The sequence below is a fragment of the Schistocerca gregaria genome, chromosome 2 (assembly GCF_023897955.1).
Source record: "Schistocerca gregaria isolate iqSchGreg1 chromosome 2, iqSchGreg1.2, whole genome shotgun sequence".
Lineage (NCBI taxonomy): Eukaryota > Metazoa > Arthropoda > Insecta > Orthoptera > Acrididae > Schistocerca > Schistocerca gregaria.
The window spans coordinates 665576372-665597318 of NC_064921.1; the positions used below are offsets into that span (position 1 = coordinate 665576372).

A 20947-nucleotide genomic window follows, 5' to 3' on the forward strand; every position below is an offset into this window, starting at 1 on the left:
CACGCAGTTTTAATCTGCCATGAAATTTCATATCAGCGCACACTCCGCTGCAGAGTGAAAATCTCATTCCCAAAAAAAAAAACAGCCTTGATCGCAAATTTCTTTTAATCAGAGTGACCGGTTTCAATCCTTAAAAATCATCTTCAGACTGTGAAATAACACACGTACAGATAGAGGGATCCTTACAGTAACGTTTATACACTGATATAAGATTACAAACTACATACAACCAGGACGGCATGTAGACCTCCATGGAGCAGGCTGCGCCGATCCACGACGCTGAACTGACTTCTAAATAGATAGGCAGGAAGTGGTCTTAAATAGCACTAGTGCTCCTCACCGTCCTGTGTATGACATCAGTGTTAACCATTCAGAAGCACAGTGTGTACTATTAGCATAAAATGTATTCCAATAGTCTATATTAGATTTGAAGAAGAGTTATAGGTAAAATACATCGTAAAATTGCTATGAAATAGCTATTTGTCAAAAAATATAAATTGTAGTAAATAATTAGCTTAAAATAAAGTAGTCTAGGCTACCCTCTGTTATCCGTTCCGTAACATACGTGCTGTTGGCAAAGGTATATTAAATAGCTCTCAAACGTTGGTATAGCGATAGAGAGAAGCTACTAGCCAAGATAATCTATATGGAAGTTTAGGGTGGCCATACAAACGGCGTCCGTAATCGATGCGACATTCTGCCACAGAGTGCTGTAACGTCAGCAAATACGATATATCTAAACGTTAAGAGTTGCAGTGAAAACGACGTCACATATGAATATATGTAATAAATATAGTAGTGAATATAATAATCATTAGAGGTTATTCATAGTTATATGAATGGCAGAATAGCGAAACATGTGACGTAAGTTAACAAGCAATCTTGGCTGTTATGTAGGAAGGAAACATAGACGCAAAGGGCAGCATAATGTTTTAGATATACAGAGCTCCATTACATCTCGTGTTAGACACGAAATGGTTATAAATTCATATAATAGATAATATTGTGTAAAGTAATGGTGATCCGGGAACAACCCATGCAACATTAAATAAAACAAAATCCGTTAAAAAGAGACTGTTAACGAAAAAAAAAACATTTTGCTAAAGAAAGGGGAAAAGGGAAGGGCGTTGGGAACAAAACATTAAGAATCTTATCACAACAGCAGTGTTAAATATGAAGAAACACATGACTTCATTAACCACCGAAAAATGCTAATGATAAAATCACGAGTCGGCATTATTTGTATAGAAAGAAGGTACTCTAAAACGTAGATTGGAGAAAAAACGAAAGAGCAGTCAAAGTTATAAGTCTTCAAAAAGATCAAAGAAATATTTTTCCCTAGAATCAAGTTGCTCGTTCAATAAAGCTAGAGGCTCGTTTTTATAATGTGCGTAAATTTCTATTTCTTCTAGTGAATTTAATAACTTGCTTAGAATGTTGATCAACAAACGCAACAATGGTAATAGCCACTCTTCTACCCTTCGTTGCAAAGAGTTAATGTTCTCTAAGCGAAACAGTGTACATCTAATACGTTGATGTTGTTACGAGACAAGCTAAACTAAAATGTCTTCTTAACACTGGCTTAGGGTAATCGTCAGTTGAGTTCTTTCCAACTTATTTGGCCGAAAAGTTCCCACAGTTACCTAGTGGGTGTTCAGTATCGGCAGGCCATGCACATTGAATCTGGTACACCCCTGCCTACACCCAGTGCTAAGCAAGATCATCAAGTCTCATATATCGCTCCGTTATGGAAATTAAATCACATAGAAAGGTCCCTGAATTCCACTGCTACACTGTCAATCAGCCAGGAGAACCACAATGACTATCTTCGACAGTGCATTGAATCCTGTGGCCGATTTGAAACCGGAGTAGTCATCTTCGTGTGAATTAGAAATACAACTACAAAACTCTTCGTCTTGATTCTTACTCGTGTTACCCTGCGCAGATAGTAGAGTTAGATGTGGGACAGGGAGTATAGAGGGTATTCTCTATAGCTGGGAGACTCTCCAAAGTGTGACTGCAGCGAGATGGCGCACGCAGTGCAACATATCGCTGAGGAGTGCACCCTGGAAAAACTGCTTTCATGTTCAAGACAAGTGAGTGCTTGCAACACCAGGACTTGAATCTTTGACTTTTCCTTTTGTTTATCTAACTGATAGTTTATCGTTGTCTTGTTTCTAACTATTAATATACTTGTGAATGTGTAAAAGTGAAAATAGTACAAAAGTAAATAAATGGTGAGCAGCAAACTAGGGTACATTACCGCTACAATAGTGTCATGTAAAATGATATGCACCAGTTGTCGCTCACCCAGAATAGCTGCCGGTCTTGCTTTCGAAGCGCACAAAGAGCGCGTTCCCGCTGGAGACGAAGTCGTGCTTCTCCATGGCCCTGGAGAAGGTGTCGCAGAAGGTCTTGATGATGCGGGCGTCGTCCGCCCACGCAGCGTCGTACAGAGTCAGCGACTCCCCGCAGTCCCCCTCATAAGGCTGGATGGGCGCTTCGATGCGGTTTATCCTGAAACTGCACAGGACGCACTTGTAAATCACATGATTAAGCTAGTGACAGGCTGAAGCAAATGCGAAAAATTTGAACAACCAATTCGCGGCAATGAAAGCCTTACTGCAAGTAGTGATCAGCAGATTCCTTAGACTACCCCTTTCTAATATAGAAAATAACAAACCACTGTATACTGCGCCGAACTGATATAAAAACGACTCTCATATCTAAGTATGTGACAAGAGATGTAATTCTAAACTTGGGGTTCTTCGAAACAGAGACTCCATAGATAGTGACGATGTGGCCGTAAAGGTATAAATTCATCTTAATTCATTTTTATGGCAACCAACGTTCCGAATATAGTGCTAGAATTGGCTTCGAAGTGGAAAACACACTAGGTCAGTTACCTGTACACAACATCAAATCTAGAATATCTGCTACACAGAATGCAACGCCTTCTACATCGGCCAAACAGGCAGAATTTTGAAACTAGATTCAAAGAACACACAGAAGACATGAGGAAGATTGCAGAAGATAAATGTAGCTTTGCGTCTCAATTTCAATACAACACATTGTCAAATGGCTCTGGGCACTATGGGACTTAACATGTTAGGTCATCAGTCCCCTAGAACTTAGAACTGCTTAAACCTAACTAACCTAATTACAACACACACATCCATGCCCGAGGCAGGATTCGAACCTGCAACCGTAGCAGTCAGGCGCCTAGAACCGCACGGCCACTACGGCCGGCAACACATTGTCACAAATACTGTCAATAATATAATAATTATAAATAAAATGTAAAAAACTACCCGTATGAAAAATTTTGAGGACACTGAAATCTACAGTCCTGTGCACCATATTAACAGTGATACTCTTAAAGAAAGAAAAAACCTGAAAAACGTAATTTTCTTGAACACCATTCAGAATAGTTTCGATGTGTTATAATCTACACTCCTGGAAATTGAAATAAGAACACCGTGAATTCATTGTCCCAGGAAGGGGAAACTTTATTGACACATTCCTGGGGTCAGATACATCACATGATCACACTGACAGAACCACAGGCACATAGACACAGGCAACAGAGCATGCACAATGTCGGCACTAGTACAGTGTATATCCACCTTTCGCAGCAATGCAGGCTGCTACTCTGCCATGGAGATGCTGGATGTAGTCCTGTGGAACGGCTTGCTATGCCATTTCCACCTGGCGCCTCAGTTGGACCAGCGTTAGTGCTGGACGTGCAGACCACGTGAGACGACGCTTCATCCAGTCCCAAACATGCTCAATGGGGGACAGATCCGGAGATCTTGCTGGCCAGGGTAGTTGATTTACACCTTCTAGAGCACGTTGGGTGGCACGAGATACATGCGGACGTGCATTGTTCTGTTGGAACAGCAAGTTCCCTTGCCGGTCTAGGAATGGTAGAACGATGGGTTCGATGACGGTTTGGATGTACCGTGCACTATTCAGTGTCCCCTCGACGATCACTAGAGGTGTGCGGCCAGTGTAGGAGATCGCTCCCCACACCATGATGCCTGGTGTTGGCCCTGTGTGCCTCGGCGGTCGTATGCAGTCCTGATTGTGGCGCTCACCTGCACGGCTCCAAACACGCATACGACCATCATTGGCACCAAGGCAGAAGCGACTCTCATCGCTGAAGACGACACGTCTCCATTCGTCCCTCCATTCACGCCTGTCGTGACACCACTGGAGCCGGGCTGCACGATGTTGGGGCGTGAGCGGAAGACGGCCTAACGGTGTGCGGGACCGTAGCCCAGCTTCATGGAGACCGTTGCGAATGGTCCTCGCCGATACCCCAGGAGCAACAGTGTCCCTAATTTGCTGGGAAGTGGCGGTGCGGTCCCCTACGGCACTGCGTAGGATCCTACGGTCTTGGCGTGCATCCGTGCGTCGCTGCGGTCCGGTCTCAGGTCGACGGGCACGTGCACCTTCCGCCGACCACTGGCGACAACATCGATGTACTGTGGAGACCTCACGCGCCACGTGTTGAGCAATTCGGCGGTACGTCCACCCGGCCTCCCGCATGTCCACTATACGCCCTCGCTCAAAGTCCGTCAACTGCACATACGGTTCACGTGCACGCTGTCGCGGCATGCTACCAGTGTTAAAGACTGCGATGGAGCTCCGTATTGCCACGGCAAACTGGCTGACACTGACGGCGGCGGTGCACAAATGCTGCACAGCTAGCGCCATTCGACGGCCAACACCGCGGTTCCTGGTGTGTCCGCTGTGCCGTGCGTGTTATCATTGCTTGTACAGCCCTCTCGCAGTGTCCGGAGCAAGTATGGTGGGTTTGACACACCGGTGTCAATGTGTTCTTTTTTCCATTTCCAGGAGTGTAATTAATTTTGAACCTATTACATGCCTTTACAGCCGGTCGATTTATCTTAAACAGCATGCCATGCCAAGTTCCTTATGGTTACATGCCTGTCAACATTGTGTTTGCGAACAAATAATGTCCTTTGTTACTTGTGGTCATTCACTGTTGTTGCTTCCCAGAGCATCAGAGAGTCTCGGAAGGTCATCGGCTGTGCTTTGTCGCTTCGTAATAATACTCATACTTTTTTTACATGTCTTATTCATTATGCATGTCTGTCAGTCATTTAAGTAGAACTTCCATCCTTATTTTATTTTTAAACAATTTTATCGTATTTTGTCTCGTAATTTCCATTTGCCTACTCACCTACCCACCCCCTACTGACCCTATTTGTAACTTGCTTCTCCCGTATTAAAGTATCAATCCTGACCTCTGCTGTCGTCCTGTGCCCTCTCACGACACCTGACTTGCAAGTTCAAGAGACATATGGCGACTTACTAAACTGTGACAACTTGTTACAATATTTACGTCATCATGGTGTTTCCTCATGTTTGTTGAAAAGTCTTTCAACTTTATTTCATTTATATAACACATATCCATTTTAATAATAGAGCAGTTCACACTATATTATGTTAGTTTTCTGATTATATGAATTTTGGGGACGAATTCTTTCGAACATTTATGTATTTGAATTGCTGTTGATGATGCGTATTGCTATCATTGGGTTAATTCGGTCAGACTTCGCTGTTATATATCATGTATATGCCACTAAACAATGAACTTTGTGACAGAAACCGGTAGTGGTTTAAAATAAAATGAAAAATTGCAAACGTTGTGGACATTTTCTTCAATATTTAACATAACGATAAACATCGAACTGATGAATAAATATTGCGCCGGAAGAAATAGGTACCTTATAACGGCTGACGGTGGCATGATCAATAGAAACAAACTAAAAAATGTGCACATCCAGCTCAGTGTCTTTTGAAGAAGCAACCATCTCTAAAAATCCATCATCGACGATATGCTAAACCTATCAGGGTGGGTATTTCTTTGGAAAATTGACTATATACAGGTATGATTAAACCTTGATTTCCTGTAGTAAACAATTTCAAGACGCTGTCTGACTTCAGTCACGAAAAAGGAATTAAAGTATGTAGCTCACACTTACACAAGTCGCGGATCCAATGAATGGTAGACATTGTACTTATAATCGAATATCGGTCAATGCGAACATCATTCGCAAAAATACTCTAAATGTTAACATGTATAACAGTGAGCAACTTATAGTGGACACGGTGCAATAGGCATCGCAGTCCTTTCCTGTAAACGCAATATTCGAAAACGGTTAAACTTCTCCAAATTATACAAATTATGATGCGATTCGAAGGAATTAAATATGCGTGAACTGTTGCATATTGCTGAACGCTCGATACAACAGTCTCTGCAAGTCATATTTGTTAAACATGAACAAACATACTGTGTAAAATCTGCTGCAGCAATTTTGCATCGGGTAGAACTTTACCTTTACTTTTGAAAAATTTGCATGCAGTGATTGGAATGTTTATCACTACAGACTGGAGAAAGCCGTCTTGGAACTCAATGACTTCTGCTTCATCATAGGCCGCAATACGACAGACAAAGCGGGTACTTAGCAGTATGTGAATGCGGATGATGCACAGACAGCACACATCAAAGTGTTACTTAAACGTTCAACAAAAGACTTGAGAAAGCTGGAGCAAGAACAAAAAATTTAACTAAACTTTATGTTCCTTTAAATCAAACAAACAGGATACATGAGACTACTTGGCATTCTAGATACACACACCATTTAAGTCGGAAGTTAAATAAATCACAATGACACAGATACCTACGAACGACTTCAAGGTAAGCACAGAATGACCTAAGTTCAATGGGAGAGTGACAAAATTCAATTCATAGGGCTTTGTTTGGACTGATGGCCATAAGACGTACCTGTAACCCCCTTCAAATTTATTAAAAGCCCAAAGACTGCACGCGCCTGAATACCAGCTCACCTTCGCACTCAAAGCAATTTTAATGAGCGAAATTAGCGAGAATAAGCTAGAGGTTAAAACCACCATGAGAATAAAATGATTCCAAATTCTAGCCTGTAAGCAACAAAGTTACTTCGAGTAACAAAAATTTCTCACCAACAACTGAAAACACGAAGCGCTTCTTCTGTCCCAAGACCATTGATAGCATACATACTGGAAGAAGTACGTTTCAAAGCCGAACGCTTGAAATGGCAAGCACGGTGATGGGCTGAAAGCTGTCAAAGCTCAAAAATGGTTCAAATGGCTCTAAGCACAATGGGACTTAACATCTGAGGTCATCAGTCCCCTAGACTTAGAACTACTTAAACACAAGTAACCTAAGGACATCACACACGTCCATGCCCGAGGCTGGATTCTAACCCACGACCTTAGCAGTCGCGTGGTTCCGGACTGAAGCGCCTAGAACCGCTCGGTCACAAAAGCCGGACTGTCAAAGCTGACCATGTCTCTTGGGCGACATCTGACAGAGACAGACAGCTCGAAATATCGGCGCTGTATATCTCAATAGGGGATACTGAGCACCTTTGCACTTAGTGAACAAAGATCCTTTCACGAATGTCTGAATGTAATAAACTGAAGAACTGAAAGAGCCCCTCTAACAAACAACATTCAACCTTAGCTTTCTGTCCTTACTTCAAGTCACAAGATATCTACTATAATGGATTCGGGCTACACTGATAACCACATCGTCTAAGAACATTAGCGTGACCTCCTGTCAAGTTTCGCAGCGTAGCCCAAGGAGAGAGGTGCAGGAACAAAAAAAAACGTTCAAATATGTGGGGAATCTTATGGTACTTAACTGCTAAGGTCATCAGTCCCTAAGCTTACACACTACTTAACCTAAATTATCCCAAGGACAAACACACACACCCATGCCCGATGGAGGACCCGAACCTCCGCCGGGACCAGACGCACAGTCCATGACTGCAGGGCCCTAGACCGCTCGGCTAATCCCGCGCGGCTGCAGGAAGAGAGTTGGTAGGGTTCCAGAAGATACTGACATGGAGGTGGAGCCATGCCGACACCGTTGCCGTGACCAGCAGCTGTAGGTTTCTGGACTAAGAACGCATGGCACGAACAGTCCGATCGACTGGGTTTTAATCTGGGGAGCGTAGTGGCCAGGGAAGTACGGCAGTCATCCTGGGACTCTTCGAACGATGGACGTACACGTTGAACTGTTTAATATGTTGGTAGATTCTATCAGCAAACTATATGTAGGGGATGTACAAGGTTCTTAAGGATAGTCGCATACGTGCTCTGATTCATTGTGCCTTCTAGAATGAAGCGATCCCCAGGGATTTCTAAGAAAACGTGCCCCGAGTTATAACGCTCCCTCCTCCGGCCCGGAGCCTTTGCATTCAAATGTTTCACGACGTGCTCGTCAACGGCCGTCACTCCGATGGACCATGAAATTCGATCCGTCTGAAACTAACAAATGTCGCCTCTCAGCAGGCGTCGAGTTGCGGTATTGGTGTGCAAATTACAGTGTACGTTGTCAACTAACAGCTGTAGTTGCATGAACCAGGTACCTGCCCTGGAGACCCACATGCAGTAAGGTTCAAATGGCTCTGAGCACTATGGGACTTAACATTCCCTAGAACATAGAACTACTTAAACGTAACTAACCTAAGGACATCACACAACACCCAGCCATCATGAGGCAGAGAAAATTCCTGACCCCGCCGGGAATCGAACCCGGGAACCCGGGCGTGGGAAGCGAGAACGCTACCGCACGACCACGAGATGTGGGCCCATGCAGCAAGGTTCGATGAACGATTGTTGAGGAGACTTGGTAGCCCCTTGGTTCATCTGGGCGGTCAATGTTCACCAGCTGCACATCTCCGCAGCCGTCGTTAACTCCTGTGATCTGTTGGCGACGGTACACCACAGTTTGCTCAGCGCCAGTTTTGGATAATCCATTTTCCCATGTACGGTGTACAATAATCACGGCGGTACGTGAACAGTTTACAAACTCAGCCGTTTCGAAAATGTTTCTATTCTTGGTCCGAAACCCAATGATCATGCCCTTTTGGATGCCAGATAAATCGTGACGATTTCGCATTACGACTACGGCTCCATTGTTCTCGGCAGCCGGCCGCTGTGGCTGAGCGGTTCTAGGCGCTTCAGTCCCGAACCGCGCTGCTGCTACGGTTGCAGGTTCGAATCCTGCCTCGGGCATGGATGTGTGTGATGTCCTTAGGTTAGTTAGGTTTAAGTAGTTCTAAGTTCTACGGGACTGAGGACTTTAGAAGCTAAGCCCCATAGTGCTCAGAGCCATTTTAACCATTTTTGTTCTCGGCATCCCGCGACACACGTTATTCACCCACGACTGCTAGTGCTGCTACCTGCCGTCTATGGAACTCTTATTGGAGCTGACGTCAAACATAGGCGGTAATAACATTAATTTGATAGTACAGTGTGTTCTTTTCCATTTTATTTAATTTAATGTATTTATTTATTTATTTTTGCCTATGCCTATGTAAGATGTGACTGAAGTTCCGCTTCAGTGACGAGAAAAAAAAATACACTTCCTAAAATCTCCATTGTGGAAACTCCGAACTCAGAGAAAAATCATGTATTCAGTGTGTCTGGAAACCCTCTTCTGAGTATCTGTGTAGCGCCGAAAGGGTCCGTCGGCTAACAGTCGACATACCTGGGGAAGTAGAGGCGGACGACCTCGCCGGGTCGCCCGCGCATGAGGTAGGTGCAGGAGGTGTGCGGCGGGTACCAGTGTGCCACGCTCAGGAAGATGCCCTCAGAGTCCCCGGAGGAGGCGAGCGCCTCGGAGCTGAGCAGCCAGTCGCACGTGCCGTTGCGCACGCCCGCCGTCTCCACGTGGCCCGGCCAGCTGCCCACGTTGAAGTGGAAGCCCGTGTTGAGCAGCGGCCCCGCCGCCGAGCTCGAGAACTCCACCAGCAGGTCCTCCGACGTGCCGATGATGGAGTACGGGAACTTGCCCATGCCGCAAAACACGCCTGAGAGCAATGCAGCGCGTCATACTCTACCCATAAAACTGGCTCACGTTACCACAAGTATTAAGAGATTTGCCACCAATCTGACACAAACTAAGGTATTTCAAAGAGAATAGTCCTATTTCAAGAGATCATATGAAGAGTGGAAAGTGGAAAGTTTCTAAGTAGCAAATCTCACATCTGTCAAGATATGCCTTATTGCAAGAAGTGTTGCTTTGTCTCTGCTGTCCAAAGGAGAAATGTACGTACCGAACTGTGCCGCCATCTGCGCGCGTTTCTCCTTGGTACTGATCTGATAGGGTCGGGTGGCCGTCTGTAGTTCGAGTCAGGTCTTACAGTCAAAGAGGTAACAAGTGCAATGTACTCCAGCGCGGACTGCACCCATATGATACTGATCTATGGAGAAACGTAGCACAGTGCAGGTGAGGCCCGGAGGCCGTTTACCGACGCCACGTTTAAATGCTGCTTATGTTTTTAGAGATGGGTTTAAGAACGGAGGAAGCTTTCCAGGTATAATAAGTCGTGAAAAGACCTATTCCGACGCAGCCTATGTTCCCCGGGAAGTTATCGAGTGTTTAGGAATACATGCCACGCACGGTAAGGATGATTTAAATGAAAATAACGCATACGTACAATGCAGTATAAGCGAAAGTGTTCTCGTGCTTTTGTGTTCAGGTTTCTGTATTATTATTGTCTATAATAAAATAATAATAATGATAATAATAATACTATCATGGTTATTAATATTATGAAAGTAGTTACATTTCCCCCCCTAATACCAATTTCTCAACGTAATTAGGACAAAGAAGAATAGGAGCGGATCTCCGGATATAAAGAAACGATAATGGCATTTGTTTATACTGTACCTACACCATCAGCTACATGGAAACTATTTCCAAAATTGGGTATCGTTCAGCCACATCTCGTAAATAAAGCCGTAAATCCAGATTTCATCAGGCAGATTTTCTGGGGAGATTAATACTACTTCTACAGTGGCGCCCCAGTCAGTAGACACAATGTACTTTACCGAGTTACAGAAAATCTTCACTGGTTACGACCACACTCAGGCACTCTGGTGTGTTAACGTATGGAACGGCATTCTTGGAGGCCTCATCATCATCATTGAACCAGTTTATTTGGCTACCCAACTAACTGGTTGGTTAAATCTAGGGATCTTATAGAAAACATCCCTCTTCAGTTATCTGTGAGGCATTGACTTCAGCAAGATTATGTACCGCCCATTATTGTAGAGGGGTTATGGAGTATCTGAACAATGTGTACCCTAAACGGTGCAGAGTCGTGGTGGTTCCATTCGATGGTCAGCGAGATCACCTGATTTAACGCCTTTGGAATTCTTATGGGGTTTTATCAAAGCCAAGGTTTACGAAATAGAACCGGAAAATTCAGATGTTTTAAAAGATGCTTGCGCTTCAGTACCAGCAGAAATGTTATGAGATTCCATGCCAATACCGAAAGGCTCTTACATTAATACACCAAACAAGGTGGACATGCATTTGAACATTTGTATTGTGAATAATGCAGTTTAAATATCTGCCAGTTTATAACATAGGTTTAGAGGAAAATCATTTGTGATCTTCATTGTATTCATTGTTCTTTATGGCAACAAAAGATGTGATAGCATTTATGTCATACTGCCAACTGTGAAGCACAAATGTGTTGTTAATAAACTGGTTGTCGTATTTTAGTATATTGATAAACCTTGGAACAGATAATTAATATGCTTTGGCGCTTATATACATTGTTTTGGTCAGGGACAGTCATTCTTCTAAACAGTCACCTTTCTGGAGCCCAGAAATCTAACAGAGCACCGTTACTACAGCAAGTAAGTTTTCTAGCGACAAGCTATAGGACCAGTTATAACTATAAAGCGGCTGGTTCCAAGCGCTGGTCTTACGTGTAGCAGGGTCTCCTCTTTGTTGGTGTGGAGCGCCCTTTAGTGTTCTACTTCGGCAAACCTTTCGTAGTCTCTGGTATCGGGGATTGACTAACGTCAACGGAGGATGGCGTGCGTGGGCCACCTGGTATGTATCTGTATTTGTACATAACTAAACTGAATCCAAAAAACTGAGAAGATATTCTGATACCACGCAAATAAGTTGCGCCCCACAACATCCCAAAAAATAATGACTCAAATTAGAAATTAAATATATTCTTGCTATTTCTTAACACCGTATGAAAAGTGGAAAGTGAAAAATTTCTAAGCACGAAATCTGATATTCGTCAGGAAAATGAAAAAAAACAACAATTTATCTCTCTTTGTATGTAGCTAACTTTAATGCAAATAATGTAGAATGTATTCTGATGTTACTGCATCATTGCAAAAAATAATGAGGCGAATTAGAAAATAAGTTTTAAAGTAAATACTTCATTACCAAAGTTCTAAGCTTAATGGAGCATGCATCCCAACAGCTGACAAGAATAATGTACGGAAAATGTAAACCAGATTCGATCATCTGTTAGGTGACGATCGGTATGGCATTAGAAGAGGTAAAGGCATCAGAGACACAGTTCCGAGATTGCACCTGATAATGAAGCATGGTTGAAAAAAAGTCAAGACACCCGCATAGGATTAGTGTATCTAGAAAATCGTTCGACATTGTAAAGTCGAGCAATAATGGTGAAAGGTTGAGGAAAATAATAGTAAGCTATTGGGGAAGGTGGGTAATATACACCACGTACAAGAGCAAAGGGGCGAAAACAAGAATGGAAGACCAGGAACGAAGTGCTCGAACTAAATACGCCGTAAGACAGGGGTGTAGTCTTTTACCCCTGTTGTTCAATCTATACATCGAAAATGAAATGACAGAAATAAAAGAAATACTCAAAAGTAGAAATAAAACGTCATAGTGAGACGATATCACTTACAAAATTCTATGGTGGTATTGCTGTTTTCAACGAAAATGAAAGAGAATTACAGGATCTGTCTAAAGGAATGCATTGTCTAATCAATACAGAGTATAGACTGAGAGTCAACAGGAAAACGACAAATGTAATGAGATGTAACAGAAATGAAGATAGCTAGAAACTTGAAATCCAAACTGGTGATCATCAAGTAGGTGAAGTTAAGGAATTCTACTACGTAGGCAGCAGAAAAACAAGTGACGGACGAAACAAGGAGGACAAGCAAAAGCAGACTAACACAGGCAAAGAACGCATTTCTCGCCAAGAGAATTCTACTGGTATCAAACATTCCCTTTAATTTGGGAAAGAAATTACTGATGATCTTCGTTTGGAGAACAGTACTATACGGTAGTGAATCATGGACAGAACAGAAACGAAACGTTTGAGATGTGGGTCTGCAGAGGTACGTTGCGAATTAAGTGGACTGATAAGGTATAGATTGAGGAGGTTATCCGCAGAATCGGCAAAGAAAGACACATCTGGGGAACACTGACAAGAAGAGGGGACAGGATGATCAGACATTAGATACGACACCAGGGAGTAACCTCCACGGACTGGACTGAGCTATATAGAGCAAAAACTTTCATGGAAAAAAGGGACTTGAAGATATCCAACAAATATTGAGAACGTAGGGTGCATGGTCTACTCTGATATGAAGAGGTTAGTGCAGGATAGCACTTCACGGAGGACCGCATTACACCAGTCAGAAGATTGGTGACTCAAAGGAAAAGCTGTGTTTCAGGTAAGTGGCTATAGGTGCCAGCGAGAAAGTATTTTAGAGATGAAAACGCCATCCAGAGACAAATGAACGCAGTTACCAGTTAAGAGCCAACACCTCCATCTTCCGAGAGGTGGTCATATTTCTATTAAATTCATCGTTGTAAGTATTCGACAAAATAACAGGAAGTACGTTCTTGTTCCAATTGCCTTTGTTACTGAGGCACTACATTTTATTTGTTACAGTACATGTACATAAAGCAACATCAGGTTCTTACCTGGTAGAATTGTACTCTATAAAACATACTTCCCAAATCTTTCAAAATCTGAACCTTCAGAGGGAAGCACAGCTTGGCATAAGGAACAAGCGCCATATGATAACGCGTGTTTGATGACTTTCTTCATGGTTTCGCATCTGGATCAACTCTAGGGACATAGAGCTTAATCGCCGGGATTTTTCACGTAACCTATAGAAGTTTTCAAGCCACCCGACGGTTAGCCATTCTTCATGTTCTATTTTCTGGCGACGTTTGTGTTTCAAACTACACAGGATTCAATTCCTCCAAGTGTTTCGTGTTGGTGATGAATAACAAATTGGACAGTAATTTGTTTATAGAGTGAAAGGTTACTTTCATGTGGGTGACGTTGGATTACTTTTACAGAGACAGCATCTTGGTTCTGTAGTAAATAATGGATTTGTACTGAGCTGTGTACAAGTTCTTAATGTTCAGTACATTTATAGAGTGCAACGTTACTTCTTTATAGGTGACTTTGCATTAATTTCTAGACGACAGACTGTGGCTTTTGTAAAAAGTGAAGCGGACAGTACTATCGCCCTCTTAAGGTGTAAGCTGTGTACGAGTTCTTAGCGATGAATACTCTAAGAGAGAGAAAACGACAAACTATGAAGGTATCATCCGAATAGGATAGAAATCATTAGATACGATGTACATGTAGAGAGAAACAAATGATTACAATTTCAGAAATATTTGATGACTCAATCAAGAGCAGGAGCTTCAAAAAATTGAACAAGTAAATAACGCGTTGGTCCACCCTTATGCAAGCAGTTTCTAGGCTTGACACTGATTGACAGTTTTTCCATGTCCTCCTGAGAGGTCGTCAAACTCAAACTTAATGCTTATAAAACGCTTAACAAAGACGTAAAGCAGTCCGTCTCGGGGAACTGCATGCCAGTCCACTGTCAATACATTTCGGAACGGATGTTTACGGCTAATAATGAGGGCTCCAATTTGGTCAAGTATAAGAGACGTAGACGAAGAACTGAATGTGGTTACCATGAGCGACATGATCACATTTCCCATCAGAAAACTATTAGAGGGGATAGAATATCTAAGACTGACAATGCTGTTCTTACAAGAGAAACTCTCCATTTACCTCCGTCAGATTTAGTTGTAAAGTGGCCCAGTGGATCGTCCGACAATACGTAAACGCTGATGAAGCACGAAAAAAAAAGAAGAAGTTGTACTGTGAACGGCCCAAGCTAAAGATGTGAAATGTCAAGCGAATTGTCACTATCACGGCGTCGTGGATGTGTGGTGACGGTGTTGGACTACAAAGTGAAATATCCGCTTTCAAATCCTCCTCGTGCCCTTATTTTTTTTTCACAAAATTATGAACTTTCCGTCCGCTCAATGACATGTCTCTTCTCCTTCTGTAATCATGGCAATTATCATACTATACAATGGTTATAGATTATGAGTCACGTGATAACAATGTATTGCCGCCGCAATCGAATTGAGAGCATGCGAGATGAAGCGTAGACGTCTAACAGAAATGAAAAAAACTTGTAAAAGGATGTGAACTATGTTATAATAAAGTAAGTAAGAGTCAAAACTTCCAAAGCAGAGAGCAAGAGTTATAATATGTGCTGCTTACGTAGAAAAGTAAGGGGGAACGTACGTCTAGAGATCCCTTTCTTACACATGGCTGCTGCGAACCGACGTTACACAACGACACAAACCCAGATTAGGAAATGGCAAACAGACTCGTCGATGACCAGACAAACAGTCCATAATTTTGTGAAAATTAGGGGCACGAGAGAGATTTGTACACGGATTTCCACATTGGTAGTCCAACACCGTGACCACATGAGCACGACGCCATTGCTGTTATTATTCGCTCGCTGCTGTATATATTGATCTTGGATAGCTCACCGTTTCCATTTGGTTTCTTTTTTCACAGTTCGGTACACGTCCTTGCTGTTTTCATGCTTGATCTGTGTTCGGGTTTTGACGGACTATCCATTCGGCCATTTCACCACTTAATGTGAGGGGGGAGCGATGGGGAGTTTCCATTATACAGGAACAGTCAACCCAGGAAGATGGGATGATGTGAGAGTTTAACAATCACTGAGCAACCAACACAGGCAATCAGTTAAACGAATACGTGAATAGAGCAATAGGGCTAGAGCCAAAGCGTTCTACTAACATTGAGAAACGATTAAAATTTATAGATCAGACTTGGTTAGGGCTATAATTGCAAAGGCATGATGGCATACATTTTTCTGGAACTTTCTTTAGGCGAATTAGTGGTGAAAGTGTGAAATACTGTTTATAAGCGCCTATCCTAGATTCCGTTCAATCTTCACCCGATCGCATGACGGTTCAAATGGTTCAAATGGCTCTGAGCTCTATGCGACTTAAATTCTCAGGTCATCAGTCACCTAGAACTTAGAACTAATTAAACCTAACTAACCTAAGGACATCACACACGTTCATACCCGAGACAGGATTCGAACCTGCGACCGTAGTGGTCGCTCGGTTCCAGACTGTAGCGCCTAGAACCACACGGCCACTCGGGCCGGCCGATCGCTTTTTTCAGGGCTTACAGGGTATAATACTGCACTTCAGATGGCTTTCCTTATGTATATTTATACGAATAGAAGGATGTCGTACAACATTTTTAGACAGAATACTCAAAATTGTTAAACGACAATAAACTGGGCCACTAACTACGTAATTGCTGGTACATACTTCGTTACTCTGTTTGGCGAGGTTTACCAGTAGCTCTGATACATGCAACCCGTTAACCCAGGCATAGATATGTGGCGTGGTTCCTTCTTCTGTAATTACCATTATTGTTACAGTACTCTTATTCTGTTAAGCACCGTGAACGTAAACTAGGTCCTCCTTTCAATATTTGTAAGAAGTGGAGCTAATATCCTATGATAACTTTAATTTTACCCTGTTTCAATAAATTAAATTATTTTTAGCAAAAACTTAAACATTTCAGTCTTGTGTTGGAATTCACAGATCTGATAACCATACTGTTTGAACGTAAAAGAAACTAGCCTATGAAAATATCTGTGCGGCTACTTAACTACTAGGTAAATACGAAATGACTGAGATTTAATTTATGACCAGAAACTAACTGAGACTATGTGTCAAACTTAATTATAATTTGCTTGATAGAGCTGCATGGCTCAGACGAGTCACTGATCAACTACAAGAGACCAGATGGGGAACAATAAGAACAGGTATTGGATGGTACTGAGGCCCAAAGATCTACGGCTAAATCCTTCTCCATCATTCTCCGATAAAATAGTTAATAATTTCGGCTTTAAATAAGAGATTTATCTATTCGTCCTTCTTTGAATATCCCTTGTTGTCTCTTCTCATTCAAACAAGCGGCGCTTCTAAGAACTCACACTTCTAATGAGAACGATCTCTGGGATCTAATATGACATCTATTAATGTATATCGAGCAATTGAAAGTATATCATGTAATTCAAGACGTATACAGCACACGTAGCTCTTACTTGTACCGACGTTAATAATACATGCATCCTCCACTGTCAGTACCGTAGATTTAAAGACAATTTATTTTCAGATTCAGTGGTACGTCTTCCGTTAAGCTCATTTTCACAGCTCCTGCTGCTCAAGGGGGACCCCAGTTAATTTAATAAGAACTTGGCTGCCAGAGAACTTATGAAGTTAGAAGTTGTGTTCCGAGTCGTCGCAGCGGTAGAGAAGCTTCTAGAACGTTAACTTCCCGTAATACCAGGAATTACTCTTAATGTCCCCGAACATTTTAATTTAGTCCGTGATTTGTTGGCGAGTTTTTGGGTGAAGACGGATCGTTCAAGTATGGATGGGACACACAAGGGAGGATTAATGCTTCGGACTGTTCGTTAGCGTTACGTTGGCAGGGGTCGATGACCGGTGGTTGCAGACAGCCGGTCTGTGCGGTACGAGACCAGCCAAAAAGCTGCAATTGTTTGCGAGTTGGAAAAAATATGGGGCCATAAAAGTGATGAATGGCGGTAATAAAAAAGCGCAGTCGCCTATCGTAATATGTTTAGACGTATAGCAGCAAATTAAAACAAAAATGGGTGCATTAGTGTTACAATAAAAGCCAGTTTACCTAACTGCTCGGCAGCATAACAAACAGAGTGTTTAGTGATAAAAGATGCATTTAATTCTGAAATATTCGGAATGAATTATTTCACACACAGCTTGTATGACGTAAAATGAATAATTCCAAAGTGAAAACTACCTTACCTCAGAACGCGCGAACAACGAAAACACGTTAAATGTTATGCATAAGAACACAGAGAAGTGTGCTGGTGTCATTACATCCATAATTTTAAAGTATCCTTATCAGCTGAGATCTACTCGATAGTAGTGCGCATGCCAATGTTGCAACTATGAAGAAAAATAATTTTCCGCAGGTACAACTTCGAACGTATATCAGGGAAGTAAAGTTTGTGTAGCATTGTCTTAAAGGGTTCATTTCTAGACACCTCGAATGCAATACTCACTCTTATTTGATACTAGAACCGGTCAGTGTATATAGGAGAACAATGTGTTTTGCGGTAATGGACTTCTTAAAGCTCGTTGTTGGATTTAGTGTATACTGCGAGCACTTGCTATGTCGAGATAAAAAAAATTGAGCAAATTATTTATTTAAATGCCAATATGAGAAAGTGTCACATCTGATTCTTCAATATTCCTGGTGATAAAAGTATGTCCACGTTGTCTGTAAACCTGTTGTAATTTTCACTTTGGTATGCAACTCATGTTCTTTTCACTTGAAATGATAAACATTTTAGCGTCAGAATACAATGACCAGCAAATGACTGAAGAACAGCGATTACATTAAATATATTAATATTATTGTTTTTTGGTAGATTCCTACTAAATTTAGCAGTTTTCATTTGTGTCTCAGATTTGACAACAACCTGCAATTAATCTCTAAAACATTATTTCTTAAATGTAATCATATGATGATCAGTCTCTAGTCACTTCAGAGCTTTTCAGCTCATGACAGAACAACTTCATAGACGCAACAAGCCCTGACTAGATAACGTTTTTACCTGTATCAGCCTCCCTATCTATAACGGTTGCATTGCTGAAACACATCAAAAATGCACAAGATAAAACTAACTCACTTAGAGTCAACATGGGTTAGCACGTAATTGAGCTTTCGTAGAACATTTAATTGCCGAATTACACTCCTGGAAAATGGAAAAAGAACACATTGACACCGGTGTGTCAGACCCACCATACTTGCTCCGGACACTGCGAAAGGACTGTACAAGCAATGATCACACGTACGGCACAGCGGACACACCAGGAACCGCAGTGTTGGCCGTCGAATGGCGCTAGCTGCGCAGCATTTGTGCACCGCCGCCGGCAGTGTCAGCCAGTTTGCCGTGGCATACGGAGCTCCATCGCAGTCTTTAACACTGGTAGCATGCCGCGACAGCGTTGACGTGAACCGTATGTGCAGCTGACGGACTTTGAGCGAGGGCGTATAGTGGGCATGGGGAATGCCGGGTGGACGTACAGCCGAATTGCTCAACACGTGGGGCGTGAGGTCTCCACAGTACATCGATGTTGTCGCCAGTGGTCGGCGGAAGGTGCACGTGCCCGTCGGCCTGGGACCGGACCGCAGCGACGCACGGATGCACGCCAAGACCGTGGGATCCTACGCAGTGCCATAGGGGACCGCACCGCCACTTTCCAGCAAATTTGGGACACTGTTGCTCCTGGGGTATCCGCGAGGACCATTGGCAACCGTCTCCATGAAGCTGGGCTATGGTCCCGCACACCGTTAGGCCGTCTTCCGCTCACGCCCCAACATCGTGCAGCCCGCCTCCAGTGGTGTCGCGACAGGCGTGAATGGAGGGACGAATGGAGACGTGTCGTCTTCAGCGATGAGAGTCGCTTCGGCCTAGGTGCCAATGGTGGTCGTATGCGTGTTTGGCGCCGTGCATGTGAGCGCCACAATCAGGACTGTATACGACCGAGGCACACAGGGCCAACACCCGGCATCATGGTGTGGGGAGCGATCTCCTACACTGGCCGTACACCTCTGGTGATGGTCGAGGGGACACTGAATAGTGCACGGTACATCCAAACCATCATCGAACCCATCGTTCTACCATTCCTAGACCAGCAAGGGAACTTGCTGTTCCAACAGGACAATGCACGTCCGCATGTATCCCGTGCCACCCAACGTGCTCTAGAAGGTGTAAGTCAACTACCCTGGCCAGCAAGACCTCCGGATCTGTCCCCCATTGAGCTTGTTTTGGACTGGATGAAGCGTCTTCTCACGCGGTCTGCACGTCCAGCACGAACGCTGGTCCAACTGAGGCGCCAGGTGGAAATGGCATGGCAAGCCGTTCCACAGGACTACATCCAGCATCTCTACGATCGTCTCCATGGGAGAATAGCAGCCTGCATTGCTGCAAAAGGTGGATATACACTGTACTAGTGCCGACATTGTGCATGCTCTGTTGCCTGTGTCTATGTGCCTGTGGTTCTGTCAGTGTGATCATGTGATGTATCTGACCCCAGGAATGTGTCAATAAAGTTTCCCCTTCCTGGGACAATGAATTCACGGTGTTCTTATTTCAATTTCCAGGAGTGTAATTCATTTCGTAGCTACTATTTCGACTACGCATACTGCAAAGTAAACACACGCAGCTAATTACGTAGAACAGAACAGCGTACTTTGTTGCCGTTTCTATGCTGCATAGTAGAATTAAACGATCACATTTTCGAACACCATAATTGACTCCCATTGTGAAGCGTAAGTTTCAAATTTCGCTCAAAGGTGCCCACAACCTTCCTTTGTAATGATGCTCGTGTTACCCTGTGACGTCACCGTCGGACACAGTGACGCCTCAGACTACAAGGTGTCAACACTGAAAAAATGCCGCAGCTCAGAATTTCATGTGACCTATGAGGTGAGTCAATGACGTCTCACTGGCACGAATTTTCACAACAGTTCCTCCCAACGCCATAGCAGACGTGTCAATCCATTGGCAGGTAGTCACACCCGATCTGACCTACACTTCACTCCTCCTTCTGACGTCTCTGCAGTAAAGGTCTGAACCATGACCCCCTGCGTTGAAATCCCGCAGCTTCCTGATGAGTGGCCGAGTAATACAT

The 20947-nt window shown here is 43.2% G+C and overlaps 1 protein-coding gene across 1 annotated transcript in view; it reads right to left on the minus strand.

Moving 5' to 3' along the window:
• LOC126334711 (cubilin-like) overlaps nucleotides 1–20947 on the minus strand; it is a 450438-nt gene that overhangs the window by 92335 nt on the left and 337156 nt on the right. Inside the window, exons 6-7 of the mRNA XM_049997222.1 lie at nucleotides 9572–9893; nucleotides 2311–2523 (exon numbers count right to left, since the gene is read on the minus strand). Coding sequence (XP_049853179.1) covers nucleotides 2311–2523; nucleotides 9572–9893 — 535 coding nt within the window. The remainder of the gene's footprint in view (nucleotides 1–2310; nucleotides 2524–9571; nucleotides 9894–20947) is intronic.